The sequence below is a fragment of the Dermochelys coriacea genome, chromosome 19 (assembly GCF_009764565.3).
Source record: "Dermochelys coriacea isolate rDerCor1 chromosome 19, rDerCor1.pri.v4, whole genome shotgun sequence".
NCBI classification, from domain to species: Eukaryota; Metazoa; Chordata; order Testudines; family Dermochelyidae; genus Dermochelys; species Dermochelys coriacea.
Window position 1 is genome coordinate 10,881,931 of NC_050086.2, and position 16,513 is coordinate 10,898,443.

Below are 16,513 nucleotides of genomic sequence, written 5' to 3' on the forward strand. Positions count from 1 at the left end.
TGTAGTAATTCAGTTCCCATCACATCTAACATTCCATCACAGGCCATTGGGCCTATTTACCATGAATAGTTAAAGATCAGTTAATTGCCAAAATCATGTTATCCCTCCTTTCAGAAGACAGGTTTTCCATTCCTCCGATCGTTCTAGTAGCCCTTCTCTGTACCTGTTCCAGTTTGAATTCATCTTTCTTAAACATGGGAGACCAGAACTGCACACAGTATACCAGATGAGGTCTCACCAGTGCCTTGTGTAATGGTACTAACACCTCCTTATCTCTACTGGAAATACCTCGCCTGATGCATCCCAAGACCGCATTAGCTTTTTTCACAGCCATATCACATTGGCGGCTCATTGTCATCCTGTGGTCAACCAATACTCCAAGGTCCTTCTCCTCCTCCGTTACTTCTAATTGATGCATCCCCAGCTTATAACTAAAATTCTTGTTATTAATCCCTAAATGCATGACCGTACACTTCTCATTATTAAATTTCATCCTATTACTATTATTCCAGTTTACAAGGTCATCCAGAGCCTCCTGTATGATATCCCGGTCCTTCTCTAAATTGGCAATACCTCCCAGCTTTGTATCATCCGCAAACTTTATTAGCACACTCCCACTTTTTGTGCCAAGGTCAGTAATAAAAAGTTTAAATAAGACTGATCCCAAAACCGATCCCTGAGGAACTCCACTGGTAACCTCCCTGCAGCCTGACAGTTCACCTTTCAATATGACCCGCTGTAGTCTCCCCTTTACCCAATTCCTTATCCACCTTTCAATTTTTATATTGATCCCCGTCTTTTCCAATTTAACTAATAATTCGGCATGTGGCACCATGTGGCACCATATCAAACGCCTTACTGAAATCTAGGTAAATTAGATCCACTGTGTTTCTTTTGTCTAATAAATCTGTTACTTTCTCAAAGAAGGAGATCAGGTTGGTTTGGCATGATCTACCTTTTGTAAAAAGGGAGGGAGATGTAGTAGAATCTGGACAGATAGAGGTAGTAGAATCCAGATAGACAGACAGATACTATATACAGTTTTTAGGCTGAGACCTTTGTTGCCAAATTAATCTTGGAACAAATGTTTATGGCCAAGTTATAAGCCCTGTGGAAGAAATCAGATAGGCTTTGTAATGGTGAGATTGATGCAACTTTAATGGTGGCAGTTCTTATGACTGTAATTCAGTGGATGCAGCTCATGAGGAAGGCTTAAAGAAATTCTATTCCCCCGGGGGTAGGGGAGAATGCATGGTATCCAGTCAGAATAAGGGCAGGGAACTTGTCCAAAGCCTCACAACACATTGGCAAAATCTCTTGACCCTCACTCCTTTGCCCTAACAGCGAGATCATGCTCCCAACCTGTTAATTAGCGACCAATATTGACGTAGAGCCTTTTAGCCAAAGATTCCAAATGGCCAGTACAAATGATACAGGAATTGCTTTGCACCATACAGGACTGAAATGCAGCCACTTCTGGGGTGGGATGCTGCAGATGGCAAACAGCACAAAGCAACACTAAATGGTTGAGGGAAGGACGTGAAAAACAAACATTACTGTGTCCAGTGGAAATGCCCGGGGAACCTTTAGGCAGACAGAAGGCAATTATTCAGCTGGAATTTGACCAGAACCTCGGGATCAGCATTCTGACATTTGGGACCTTTCTTGGATAGTGAAAGCAGCAAGAACATACTGTATCAGGTTGCTTAGTGAATGGCTTGGAAACATGGGATCCATCTAATATGCTATCCCGCCTCTGACCACGGCTACTATTGCCTTAACAAATGTGCAAGACTCCCAAAATGGACAAAGTTCTGACAAATTTCTCCCTAACCCCAGCAGTCAGTGGTTGGCTGAAGCATGAGAACCGATACCAATGTTTATCTTAGAATTACTGTCACGTTGGGTGGTATTCTTATTAATTACATTAACATCTAATCCCTTCTAAAAAATCCTGCTCATCTTCTTCTGCCAATAATTATCTTCTATCAAGAAAAGAAGGACTTGTGGCACCTTAGAGACTAACAAATTTATTTGAGCATAAGCTTTCGTGAGCTACAGCTCACTTCATCGGATGCATTCAGTGGTTTTTCCACTAGTCTCTAAGGTGCCACAAGTACTCCTTTTCTTTTTGTGAATACAGACTAACACGGCTGCTACTCTGAAACCTATCTTGTATCAGTGAGTTCTGATGGCTAAAGAGGTGTTAAAGTTCATCTATGCGTACCTTATACCTCCTGTTCAAATCTACCCAGTCCTGGCTTCCCTGCCTTGTAATGCCTGTAAATTATCTTCTCCCTCCTGACCAATGTGTGACACACGTCTATAGAATTTGTACTAACTCCACCTTGAAGCCTTTAGGGGTGGGATGACTAGCCACTGATCATATTGTCCCGGGGGCAGAGACCTTTCTTTATCTCCAATCCATCAATTCTCCCTGGAGGAGGGATCCGTGGCGCGTGGGGATGAGATGCAGAAAACCCTACGGATTGTGGAGGTGTAGAAGCTGCTTTGCTCTCAAGCATGTCAGAAGGCGATTGCCTCTGCAGCAAAGTGAGTCACCAGTCCGGTTTATCCTACACAGGTTGATTCATCACACAGCTTTTCAGTGCTGCTGTCATGGGCTGCATGTTTAGCTTCTCATTCTATGTGTGTGGATCTGGATCCAGGCCTTCCTCACTCCACACACTGCAGGGTCCTCTTCCAATTCATTTGGCCACAAACCTTAGCCCAGGGCCATTCAGAATTCCCAGCAGAGCCAATCAAGCCAACCATCTCTGCACCTGGCCCATGTGGGTGGCGAGGCACTGAGGTAATTGAGTGAGGAACACAATCAGATTGAATCCTGCTTCCCAACGTCAGTGCAATGCCTCACGTACACCCACATGCACGCAAAGGCTTTTCCAGCCCACCTCCCCACAGTGGGGAAATTGAGGAGCAAGCACATTTTAATTGCCTGGAGAGACTCGAAAGGTAGGACGATAAGACTCCTGTTCTTTGGTTTAAGATCCAATCTGTGCCAGAGAGGGCAACACACCTGTGCCGACAGCACCGGGGAAGGCATGCGTGGGGGCAATCATAGCGCTGCGAGGATGGCAGCCCTGGAGATCAAGGTCCTCTTTGTAAACACAAAGGCAGGGCTGCCTTCGCCCACACATCTCGGTCCTGTCCTGCCAGGATCCCCTCTAGTGATGACAGGGGAGATCAATCGCCACGGCTGAGACCCACTGACTAGGGTTTATTTATTTCACGTGCACAAAGGCCCATTTCCCATCCTCACCAGGGGCAGATCATTCCGAACACTCCATATGGTAATTAACATATGGGAGCATCCCCTTGTCAGAGCAGAAGACCACGAGCCAGGACTCTTGGGTTTCCTTTCTGGTTTACTGCAGGACCTTGGGGCAGTCAGGTAGGCCCAGATTTTCAGAAATGGCTGCCATTCTTGGGTGCCCAACTTGAGACACCTTGGCCGTGATATTCAGAGGTACTGAGCACTGTGATAGGTTCGGACCAGATGGCTACAGGAGAGTGATTGAAAGCAGATATATTAGCCCCAGATTAAGCAAGTCCCTTTTCCCTGGGTAAGATAACAGGGGTGGTTCCAGAACAATCAGGAACTTGCTGGAACCAATTAAGGCAGGCAGGCTAATTAGGACACCTGGAGCCAATTAAGAAGCTGCTAGAATCAATTAAGACAGGCAGGCTAATCAGGGCATCTGATTTAAAAAAGACCTCACTTCAGTCAGTGAGGGGTGCGCAAGGAGCTGAGAGTGAGAGGGTATGCTGCTGGAGGATTGAGGAGTACAAATGTGATCTGGCATCAGGAGGAAGGTCCTGTGATGAGGATACAGAAGGTGGTGGGAGGAGGCCATGGGGAAGTAGTCTAGGGAGTTGTAGCTGTCACAAAGATGTTACATGAAACATTTTAGACAGCTGTGATCCACAGGGCCCTAAACTGGAACCCAGAGTAGAGGGTGGGCCTGGGTTCCCCCCAACTCCCTACTGGATACAGGAGGAGTTGACCTGGACTGTGGGTTCCACTAGAGAGGAAGGTCCCTGGCCTGTCCCCCAACCCACATGGTGGATCAGCAGAGACGGTGGGGATTGTTCTCCTTCCTTTTCCCCATGCTGGCCAGTGATGAGGTTAGCTGAGTGAACGGCAGGTTTGAGCCACGAGCAAAAGTGGCCAAACTGAGGGCTGCCTTGAATCTCTGAGGCGAGCAAATCCGCCAATAAACGCAGGACCCACCAAGGCAGAAGAGGAACTTTGTCACAGCACCCACAACTCCGTGAGCTGCTGGGGTAAGTACTGCCTCTTACCTCAGGGGGGAGCCCCTACTGCTCCCAAAGGGAGGGGCCCTTGCTGGAGCGGTGGGTGCTGGCAGGGGCAGAGGTGAAGTCACAGGGGAGGGGGTAGCTGTGTCATAGCATGCCTAGGACACCCGATTGCCTTAAACCAGCCCAGGTTTGAGGACAGGGACAGAGGAAAGAAGGGGGCCAACAAACTCCTGGCTACACAGACCCGCACCCAGCTAACCTGTTACTGAGCACAGGGGGTTGGGCAGCATGGTGATGCCATAGTTTAGGAATTATGATTAATTTCCTACCCCTTCTATCTCCAGAGAACTCCCCCTGCACTCAGGATTGGGCCCTGCCTCACCAGCCAGCTCTGCATGCAATCCCCAGGAGCAGTAAGAGAGTGACACATCTGCCTCCAGGCACTAGAATACTGATGCAGAGCGCATCCAATTGCAGACGTGCCGGGGGTGGTTTTGTAAAAACACGTATAACATGCAAAAGGAAAGATAAAAGCCCCATCGCAAGGGCTTTGGATTAATTTAGCTCTGAAAACACTGCAGCAGGTAGGGGATTGATGCTGATGGAAAGCTCCACAGGCAGGAAAGGTTTACTCCTGCCTGGGAAACTCAGAACAATCTGGACAGTCCCTGCCCTCAAAGGGCTAACAATCCATACAGGCCAGCCAAAGGCTGGGAGGCCCAGGAAGGGGAAGTGACTTGGGCCAAGAGTCAATGGCACAGCTGGAAATTGAACTGACAGCTCCTGAGTCCAATCCAAGACTTTTGCCAAAGACCAACCTTCCTGTCCATAAAGAAAAGGAGTACTTGTGGCACCTTAGAGACTAACAAATTTATTTGAGCATAAGCTTTCGTAAGCTACAGCTCACTTCATCGGATGCATCCGATGAAGTGAGCTGTAGCTCACGAAAGCTTATGCTCTAATAAATGTGTTAGTTTCTAAAGTGCCACAAGTACTCCTTTTCTTTTTGCGAATACAGACTAACAGGGCTGCTACTCTGAAACCTTCCTGTCCATGTTGATGTTGAGATGTAGCTAATGCTTTGAAAAATGTACCATGCTGTGTAAGTGCTAAGCACTATTATTTGACATGTCTCCCCAGAGAGACACCTACATATGGCTGCCAGCCCTTCCCTTCACATACACATCTGCCCCATCCATTAAATGCGGTTACCTAGGCACATCAAGAGGGCAACGTATCCTGAAATCTCCACTGCAGTCGAGAAGCTGGTTTGACAGAGAGTCCTCTACCCACTCCAGGGATTCTGCTGGGACTGTATAAAGCAGCACCGGTAACCCGATGATGGTGGGAGTGACATGCCGAAGCTACTGAGCACAGTTCAGACAATGGTGTTAAGGATCTGACATTCGCAGACAGCCTGTCCTTTGGGTGGGTCCCAAGTTGCTTCTCGAGTGTCTCCATCTGTACAAACCACATGCGTGTGAATCTCTCTGCTGAAATGCAGCCAGCTCTTGGGTGGGCAGGAAGCTGTAGCACCCAGCGCAATAGCTCACGTGGAGCAGGGACCATGAAAAACAAACCAGGGTCTTTTCCGAGTGCAGATCGCAGGGACAATGAAAAACAAACCACATGCTCTTCCAAGTCCAAATCACACTCCTTCAACCTGGCCTTCATTAATAAAAGCACAGATGACATCATTGAAACACACATAGGCAATTTCCTTGTGGAGAGAAAAAAGGAGAAGGAACCACCGATGCTAATCACATTGCTTCGAGCATCATTAAGAGGTGCACAGATACCAGGGTGATGGGCTCAATATAAGAACCTGAAAAGATACACACCCAGGGAGAATGCTGATCCCCTGTTGTAAATAAACAGCCATCCCAAATAAAACTAGCCAATAAAGCCCCTACAACATGCCTTTGTGTTATGTCAGTATCGACCACAAGCATCACTCCACATTGTTTATTACAGTCCACAGGAGCTTTTCGCTGCGCCCACATCCTCCTCCCTGTTCATTTGTCAGATCCACCACTCGTGTTTAGATTGTCATATCTTGGGAGCAGAGATTGCTTATTATTGTACAAAGGTACAGCTCCAAACACCAGCGGGCCTTGATCGCTGGACAGTGCCACAACACAGAGAGAGGGTACAGCTCTCAACCACGTCATTGCCTTTCACTGAAAAGACTTTGAAAATTTGCAACTCATCAACACCAACAAGCTGAGGTTTTAAAGCCCTGGTTAATCAGTGTTGCTGGAGGAAAAGCCAGACCCCAACTCCCGGGGGCCTGCAGCTCTCTGGCCAGCCTCTACCTGCAGAAGTGCAAGAGTGAGCAAGAGTTTTTCAGCACCATTAACAGCTCCTTGCCCAAACACCCCTTGGGGTAACGGGAGCCTAGCACTGATCAAGAGCAGGTTGTTTTGTTGGGCCCAGAAATAGCCTGGCAGGTGGCACCTATGGCTGGATCAAATTTGCATCCCTTTTGTTATTTCAGGACAAAAGTATCCATTATTCAGCGGGTGCAACTCAAGAATTTGCCCCTAAATACTTCAAAGAGGCTCCTTCCAGTGCCTGCTTGCTCTACCAGGATCTAATTACAGATCTATGACTGGCACTGGGCTATTATATAACTTCAGCTGCTTGCTATTCCACTAGTGAAAGCTTCAGCCATAAAGGGAGGACAAACATCTTCTGTTTCATTTGCTATAGTGTGCTAGGGCTGTCACATTTGGAACGTGCCTTTTGTATAAAAATACAACGAATTTCCTTCGGGGTTTGTTTGCTGTAAATAACCCCCAAATGAGACATTCTTGTAATTTAACTGCTCTCTGCCCGCCCACCGCAGTGGGGATAAAAACTTTTGGTTTAATTCAAACATCGTTCCTGAGAATAAAAAGAAATGTACTACAAAAAGGCAGTATGCTGCTTTGGAGAGAGGCACCTGGAGATAGCTGAACTGTTGACAGTGATTACAGAGCTCAGAGCTAGGGCCATTGTGAGCAACAAATGACCCAAAGCAACTTCCCAGTATGTATAGTAAAAAAGCAAAATCACTAATGTCCCTTTTAAAAATATAGGCCCTTCAGCCCAGATCCTCAAAGGTGTTTAGGTTTCAGAGTAGCAGCCGTGTTAGTCTGTATTTGCAAAAAGAAAAGGAGGACTTGTGGCACCTTAGAGACTAACACATTTATTTGAGCATAAGCTTTCGTGAGCTACAGCTCACTTCATCGGATGCAGTGAACTGTAGCTCACGAAAGCTTATGCTCAAATAAATTCGTTAGTCTCTAAGGTGCCACAAGTCCTCCTTTTCTTTAAAGGTGTTTAGGTGTCTCACACCTATTGATTTCAATCTCACTGATTGATTTCAACAGGAGTTAGGTGCCTAAAGACCATTGAGAAAGTCCACTATATAACAATGATACCAAACTCTCACTACCGGCTTGTCTAAACCTACAGCACCACACTGGTGCAGCTGCACGGCAGTGTGCTTTAGCGAAGGGAGGGATAGCTCTGTGGTTTGAGCATTAGCCTGCTAAACCCAGGGTTGTGAGCTCAATCCTTGAGGGGGCCATTTAGGGATCTGGGGCAAAAATTGGAGATTGGTCCGTTGGACAAGGTGATCTCCTGAGGTCCCTTCCAACCCTGATATTCTATGAAGACGCTACTATGAAGACAGGAGTGCTCCCACTGGCATAGTTAATCCACCGCCATAAGAGGCAGTAGTTATGTTGATGGGAGACATAGCACTGTTGACAGGCGGGGTTAGGTTGGTCTAACTATGTCACTCAGGGCTGTGAATTTTTCACACCCTGGGGCGATGTGGTTTTACCAATGTAAGTTTGTAGCGTAAGGCTGGCCTAAGAGACACAAGGTGGGTGAGGCGTTATCTTTAATGCACCAACTTATGTTGGTGGAAGGAACAAGCTTTTGAGCTTCACAGAGCTCTTCTTCAGGTCTGGAGAGCATCCAAGCTAAATACAAGGCAGGACAGATTGTTAAGCAGAAGGGTTCACAGGAGTTGCAGGAGATCACTTAAAATGAAGCAGGCAATTAATATCTCTGAAGTGGGAGGACAATGGAGGGTTAGTAGTCAGCAGAGTGTGTTACTAATTGTAATGGCCCATAAAATCAGCGTCCCTGATTTTAGTGTCCAGCAGAGTTATGAATTTAAGTTCTCAGGGTCATCTTCCGAAGATGTGGTGCAGTTTTCCTTTGAAGAGGAGGACTAAGAGATCAGAGATGGAGCAGTCGTCAGGTGAAAAGTGTTTGCCCACAGGTGACAGGGCGTTTTTGTCTTTTATCCTTTTTCTGAGTGAATTCATTTGAGAGTGCAGTGATTGTCTGGCTTCACCATGGCTGCTGTTGGGACAGCTGGTGCACCCGATGAGGTACAGCACATGTTGTTAGAGGCATGTGTAGGAGCCATGGATCTAGAAAGGTGTGAGGTGGGGGCTATTGATCACCATAGCTCTGACACCATAGCTGTCCATCAAACTCACTGGGCTTTGGATCAGGGCTTTACAGCCAAGTTTTAACTGCAGGAGAGGAAGGGATCCTGCCTCAGTTTGTTGTGTCTGTTCGTAGCCCCCAGCCCTCTGCTGTGGCCACAACCCAGGAACACTGAACAATTACATGTGGGGGGAGAGCGAAGCAAAACCAGGATCCCCCTCCTTGGAATCCATCCATCTGATTTCCCCCCTCCCCACTCAGTGTTCCCCATGGAGTTGTGGCTCAGCCCGATCAAACCAGCTGACACAGCTAGCTGGGCATGGACCGATGCAGCCGCAGCTGCTGCCTGTAAAGCCTCCTGCAGCGAGAGCGATTCAAGGAAACACGCCCCCAGCCTGGGAGTGCAATTCCCACACGGCACACCTCGAGCCTGCTTCCGCTGACACGTGCTTTGGGGGAGGGATGGGGGGAGCTTCCTGTGAAATACCCCCCCCCCCCACACACACACTCTCCACCTAATGGCTCGATGCCTTTCCCCCTCCCCCCCAAAGACACATCAGGGAGAGGAGGATTTCTCTCCCCTCCCCCATAAAAGCCACCGAAGGGGCCTTGCACCCGACGCCCACTTCCCTGCAGCAGCGTGGCGTTTCTCGGCTCTCCAAGCCCTGGCGGGAAGGGCTGTCTGCCCGGAGCTCCGGTTCCCAGCCCTGCTGCTGGGCTGGCATCGCTTATTCTCCAGGCGATGAATTATTCAGCGCTTGCTTGTGACACCCTAGCCTGGGGGGAGGCAGAGGATCACTTCTGCCCCTGGACCAAGGGGCCACGTTGGGTGTGGGTGTGGGGGGAGTGCTTCCCTCCTCCCCACCCCCAGCCTCCCCGGATGTGGGGGGCAGTTTTGCAGGCTGGATTGCAGACCCCAGCGCTGTGGGAGCCGGAAGCTATGTCAACCCACGTGGGGAATGCGCCCACGACCCCCGCTAGGGCTGGAACTCGCCCCCCCCCCCCACGCCTCCTCCAAGATGGATCACTGCGACATGCGGTCCCGCGTGGGGATCTGGCCACCCCCCAGCTCTGAGCCACTGGCCCTGTTGGCGTTACGTTGACCCCGCCCCCTGCCCCCCCCCGAAAGCTTTGGGGTCCCTGCCCCACTCAGTACCAGTTGGCAGGAAGCAAGCAGCCCCCCACCCCCATGCCAGGACCCCACCGCTCAGCCTCGGCGGGGGGGGGGCACCGCCCCCAAGTGGGGGAGACCGCAGAGCAATGGCTTGGCGGGGCTGCCCCTCGCTTGCACCGCAGCAGCGGGCGCTGCAGGGAGGGGGGGAGGCACCTGACCGCTCCCGCGAGCCCCGGGCGTGGGGGGGGGGCGGTTTATGAATGGAATTCTCCAGCGGGAACCCAATTACTATGCCGCGCGCCGCTCCTCGCCCCACAGGTGATTGGCTCCTGCGTCTCATTGACGTCACCCAGCCCAGAGCCAGGAGGAGCCGCAGGCTCAGACAGCGGCAAACCGACCCCCCCCCCAAAAAAAAAACAGGGAGTGAGTCACCCCCAAAAGGGGCTAATTCACTATAACTCCGCGGCGTCTCCCCCAAGCCCCGTCTCACTGCAGCCGCCCATGGACCGGAGCCCTCCGCCTGCATCCTGCCCGCAGGACCGGAGCGTCCGCAGAGGAGCCGCAAAGGATCCAGGCGGACTTCCCTGCCCCGTCGCACCAGGTGAGCAGCCCCTCTCTGCATGGGGGGGGGGGCGAGCCCTTTTTGCGTCCCCTTCCACCGCAGCTCGACGCAGCTCAGACGCTCTGGGCCCCCGGGCGCGTTGGAACTCGCAGAAGAGCAAAATAAGGTTTAAAAGAAGAATAGGGGTGTAATAGACATTGATTCTTCCTTCCCCCCCCCCACGGCGCCTTAAATGTAAAGCAAAGTCCCGCTCCACGAGCTGGCAAGTCGGAGCAGAAAAGGTTCTCATGTTCATCTAGAGACTGGGGTTATAACTGATCTGAGGGTGCAGCTTTCGAGGTAGAGAACTGCATTAAAAATTCAAAGGACACAAAGGAGCAGTAAATAAGTGTTTTCAGCAATACTAATGCAAATTAAGATGCATGGCAGGATTGAGAAAGCAGCTCTTTGGCGGGTGACAGAGTAGATCGGCCAGAGCCCAAGCAAGGGATGCAGCATTAAAAGAAGACCAAAAAAAATGCAATCAGGCTAATGGTCAGAGAAGCGATGCCCACCCTGCTCTTTCCATTAGTGAGATTTAGCTCTGTAAACTTTACAGCATCAGCAGGTAAGGCTAAGTTAATAAAAGCCCCTGTGTGGCAAAACATTTAGCTCCAGCTGGGTGTGGAGTATTTATCCACTGCAATTGTACAATGCATACAGCTCCGTGGAAGCAAACACAGGCAAGGAGACAACTGGATGAGGGATTTTCCTGCCCCCTCACCCTCTCCACCCCCACTCTTTTTTTTTTTTGCCTGCTCAAAAAAAAAAAAAGTGCAAAACTGACCAGAAATATCCTCCCCGGAGGAGCAAATCGTGAGCATAATGCACACCTGGTAGCTTAAATCAACTGAACCTACACTGTAGCCTAGCTTGTAAGCTTTGATTAGAGCCAGCTTTTGGAGAAAACCAATGGGAGGCAAGGTGGGTGAGCCTGCCTACCCCCCCCCCCCCAAATCTGCCACCAAGAGAGACTGGACACTGATTAGTGCTCAGAGATGCTCATGAGTAACTCACAGGTACAAGTCAGTTTGCATGCCAGAGCCTTTGTATGTGCAGGATGACACTAAATGGAAGTTGATGCTATGCTTCTGCAGGTCACACCTGGACGTCATGAACAAGGACATGTCCCACAACTCCACTGAAGGCCAGCAGGGCTGGTTTGCAGCCAGTAGTGGCAGCAGCAGCTCCTTGAACCTGGACTCTGTGGTGCAACCTCTTGCCCTGAATCCTTGGGATGTGGTGCTTTGCATTTCTGGGACCATCATCTCCTGTGAGAATGCGATTGTGGTAGCCGTCATATGTTACACCCCTGCCTTCCGGACTCCAATGTTCCTACTCATCGGGAGCCTTGCCAGTGCTGACTTCCTGGCCGGCATGGGCGTGATATTCCACTTTGCCTTTGTCTATTGCATCCAGTCGCAGATGGTGAACCTCATCACTGTGGGGCTCCTGGTGACCTCGTTCACTGCCAGCGTGGGCAGCCTGTTGGCCATCACCATAGACCGCTACCTTTCCCTCTACAATGCACTGACTTACTATTCAGAAAGGACGGTCACCAGGACTTACATCATGCTGATCCTGACCTGGGGGTTTTCCATCTGCTTTGGGCTGCTGCCTGTCATGGGCTGGAACTGCTTGAAAGATGTCTCCACCTGCAGCATCGTGAAGCCCCTGACCAAGAACAACCTCATCATCCTCTCCATCTCCTTCTTCATGGTCTTTGCGGTGATGTTGCAGCTTTACATACACATCTGCAAGATAGTTTGTAGGCACGCCCACCAGATCGCTGTACAGAGGCACTTCCTGGCCACCTCCCACTATGTCACCACCAGGAAAGGCATCTCCACTTTAGCTGTCATCTTGGGGACTTTTGCTTCTTGCTGGCTGCCCTTTGCCATTTACTGCCTCCTGGGAGATTACACCTACCCAGCCCTCTATACCTACATGACCATCCTCCCGGCTACCTACAACTCCATGATTAACCCGGTTATCTATGCCTTCAGGAATCAAGAGATCCAGAAAGTGCTGTGGACTGTGTGCTGTGGGTGCTTCTCTTCCACAATGCCTTTCAGGTCCAGATCTCCAAGCGATGTCTGACTCAGTCCTCAGTCCAAAGTCCCATTTGCACATGATGTTCCCCTTTTTGCACAACCACAGAGATTTTGTGAGAGCTCTTAAAGATTCCATGTCTCCTCTGATTCCCCTTTCCTTGTGTGCATGAGCTGCTCTCTTCCTTTATTTTTCCACTTTTAGAATTTACGGAAGAAAAAAATTTATTTTTATCCATAAATAAATACATAAAGTATATTTGAGTGTGTGAGAGAGCCTCCATAAATGTTTTCTTTGACACAATATTTATGGTGCATTTTTTTTAAAAAGGGAGAATATCTTTTCATTCTTTTGGCTTTTAAACAGCCTGGTTAATTACCTCAGCTCTTCAGATATTATTTTCTACATCAGAGATCCATTGTTTCCCCTGTAACAATGGATCAGAACCAAACCAGCTTTTTTTTTTTTGGTTAAATGTTTATGTATTATTTATTAATTTATTGTTATTTATGGCCAGCTTTTTCTAGACAATAGATTTTTCTGAACTCTGTAGTTTGCTGCCCTCTAGTGTTCACTATGTTTTAATACAAAAAAATCATGATGGCTCCTTTTGCATGTTGAGTACCCTGGGTGGTATTAGGTAATGGAATGTTTTAATTGTGTCAAATATAGATAACTGGAGCGAAAAAGGGAATGCTGCAATACTAGACTGTGCCTATAAAAACCCAAGGGCTCAGATGATCAGAGTTGCTTTCTAAACCATTGCACTAGAGACTATTCAATTAACTAAAGTTTCTGTCCCAGTGGAGACAGATTGCGCGTGTCCAACTGGCCAGATTCAGAGGACAGCTATTCAGTGTACTGTATGTTCTTCAGGTTTGCATGAATCTGGAAAGGAAGCGAATGTAAGAGGCACTTTAGACATTTGAAAATCTCTCTGCATTGTTGCACAGACTCTTGTTCCATGTGATTTGGAAAGTACTGTATTCTTGTTTACAATCATAAGAGAAAAATAAAGATAATTTGTGATACATGTGGCTGCTGCTTGATTTATGTGGGAGGGAGATATTGGAAGATCACTGTGGGTGAGGGGAGTAACTGGAAAGAGACCGCTTCACCCTCAATAAATTACAAAGCGTTGGGTCCAATTAATGCCACCTTCATCATAGACTCTGGAGACTGAAAAGACGTGTCAGAGCCCCCAGCCCATCTCCCTGGAGCCAATGCAGGATTTTTCGCTATGGCACATTTTCTAGTGTTTTGGCCAATCTTGTTGTAAAATATCCCAAGTAATAGTGCCTCCCTCCGTCCTCCTGGGAGACACTTCCGTTGTTGTCTAACACATCCAGTTAGCTGGAAGTTCTTCCTAGCGTAGGTGGCTTTTGTTCAGTTAGGGAGGAGGTTGTTCAGGGGTCTCTGGGTCCAATTCAGAGTTCTTGTCCTAATCCTCAAAGCTCTCATAATCTGGGACCAGGCTACCTCTCCATCTGTGACACATGAAGATGTCTGCCCTCCGGGGGACCCAGGATGAAATTCTAGGAGCCAGAGTGGCAAAGCAAACACAGTGTTGTGTCTCAGAAGACGAAACATGCTGCTAGAGATCTGAATGATCCCTTGTCTGAGCAGTTATGATGAGGGGAGAGGAGAAAAGGAAGGCAAAAGCATTCTGAGCTATGTCACTGGACAAAAGCAGTCTCCACCCTGATTCACTGCACACTGTCTGTGATTGGTGTGTGGTCCCTAGGATGGTAGAGACAGGGTGGTCATTTCCATCTCTGTGACACCTGAATAAACAGAACCAGATTGGAGTGTGAGATTTTCTCCTAATGCAAACAGCAATCTGATCCCCAAAGCATCCTGAAACTGCATGACACTGAAGAGCTCTGGGCACCCTCATTTCAAAACACAGGACAGTTTGCGGCATTGCACACACAAGGGACGGCTTAGCAGGTTGAGCATCAGGTTTGAAATACTGCAGCCACAGGTTCAAATCCCAGCAAAGTTGGCTCAGACCTTTCTCCTTCTCTGACCGAGTTCTGTGCAGTTTACTGCTTTGAGGGGTCCTTTTGAATGAGACTATAAAAACCCAGGACCTGCCTGCTCTGTGGTGCCATGACACCTTCACAGGAGTGAGGATTTAGCACTTCCTCCACAGGCCTGTCATGCAGCATGCTGTGCACAGGTTAGGTGCCACCCTCCAGCCCAGAGGGAGGTGCGTTGCGGGGGGGGGGGGGGCTGCTGCATGGACACCAGCCCAAATGCCACAGTCGTTCATTTTTCCTTTTTACTCAGGCAGAACCTCCCGTGTGACTTCCTCAGGAGCTGTGCTCAAGTTAGGAGGGAGTAAAACAGGAGTCAACATGTCACCATTTGGCCTATAGTTTGCAACAAAAGGAAGGGGGAGGGTGGGGCTGTTCCTAGACTGGCTGATGGGCCAGCGAGTAAGGCCCTAATTTGACTTAGGAAACCCAGGTTTGGTTCCTCATTTCCCCAGAGGCAGTTTGTATGGCCCGTGGCAAGACAGTCGCCCTGCGTCTCAAATCCCCCCCTGTAAATTGGGGACACAATAGCCCTGCCCCACCTCTGAGAGGGGCTGTGAAAATAAACACATTCAAAGAGAACAAGGTGTTCAATTACTAGGCCATGTTAGTACCTACGTTAGAAAGCTACATGTACAATAATGTTACTGGGGGGGTTTGGCTGTAGTACAGAGGGCCTGTGATTTTCAGACGTGCTCTAAATTCAGCTCCAGCTGCCCTACTCCCCTGTAATTTAGGCTCCTATATTCTAATACAAGGAACTCTTCTGTTTCAAATCACTTCAGGGAAACAGATTGCAGTGGCTGAAGTCTGGGAAAGAAAAGCAGTTCCCAAACTGTGGTTGTTTGGGTTTATTTCCTTCAGAGGAATGGCTCTGGCAATCAAAATGCAGCTAGCGCTGGAAATGACTCCAGGCTAAAATCACAATGGGTGGGAATGGTGGCACAGAGGGAGGGAAAAGAACATTGTCCTCCTCGCCTGGGTCTCATAGCAGCCACAACAAATAAATCATTGGTCTTTACATGCATTATGCCTCGCACACGAATGCTGCAAGCCTCAGCAACTCATGAGACAGTGAAGAGCAAGGAGTCACAGGCCTGACACCCCCTTAGAATGAGGGAAAACAGCATCTGCCTTTGTACTACAGCTCCCACAATGCACTGTGCTGGAACCGTTCAATGGGAAGGAAGGAGGGCAGGGAAAATGAACTGCCAATTAAAAGGCTGCTCTTGACAGGCAACCAGTGCTGAGAACACTGACCCCAGTGGATGTCAGTCCCATATGGGGTCAGTCCCAGGTGAGATATATATATATTTTTTTTTAAAGGAAACAGTTTCCTTCCTCTTGCTGGCTTTGGTGAGAGTGCAGGTTCCAGCAAGAGTCAGAAGCATCCCGTGCTGGAAGCCAGAGAACAGCAGATGCTAAGTCAATACAGAGCTGATGCAAGGAACCAGAGGGGCAGCCCTGCAGACCAAAGCCTTCGTGATAGCTAGAGGGCAGGTATAGTGCACTTATTCCCCTTAGGAGGGCCCAGTTTTGGGAATGAGAAGGTATTTATTCCCAGCCCATGCAGGCCCGGCTCTCTCTGCTGAAACTATTCAGGAGGCTGAGAAGGAGTGCAGATCATGTAACATCATTCTCTTCTGAATGGAATCAGAACAGCTACACTGCATGTCATAGGCCCTACACAGCTAAAATCAGAAGAAGATTCTCTTTTAAATTAAGCATGTGGGAGGAGTGGTGTTTTGGTGTCCTTTGTGGCTACAGTGTGCAGTACAGTGACTAGCGTGAAGTTCTTAGATGGCTACAAATTTGTTACATTTCATAAAAACTAGCATGCAGCTATTGGGATTTTGATCCAGTTTAGGCATTTGGGTTAGAGGGTGAATCAGGATGGATTCAATGACACACAAACCTTGCAGATTGTTCTCATAAGATTTCAGCCTTAGGTGGCTGAAGGCTCCATCAAAGGAG

At 48.7% G+C, this 16,513-nt stretch overlaps 1 protein-coding gene across 1 annotated transcript; it reads left to right on the forward strand.

Annotated features, from left to right (window-relative positions):
- The first annotated feature begins 10,159 nt into the window (after positions 1-10,159).
- Positions 10,160-13,532, forward strand: GPR3 (G protein-coupled receptor 3). Its single transcript, XM_038377666.2, has 2 exons — positions 10,160-10,448; positions 11,546-13,532. The coding sequence occupies exon 2, from the start codon at positions 11,562-11,564 to the stop codon at positions 12,546-12,548; it is 987 nt and encodes a 328-aa protein (XP_038233594.1). The 5' UTR covers positions 10,160-10,448; positions 11,546-11,561; the 3' UTR covers positions 12,549-13,532.
- Positions 13,533-16,513: the final 2,981 nt, after the last annotated feature.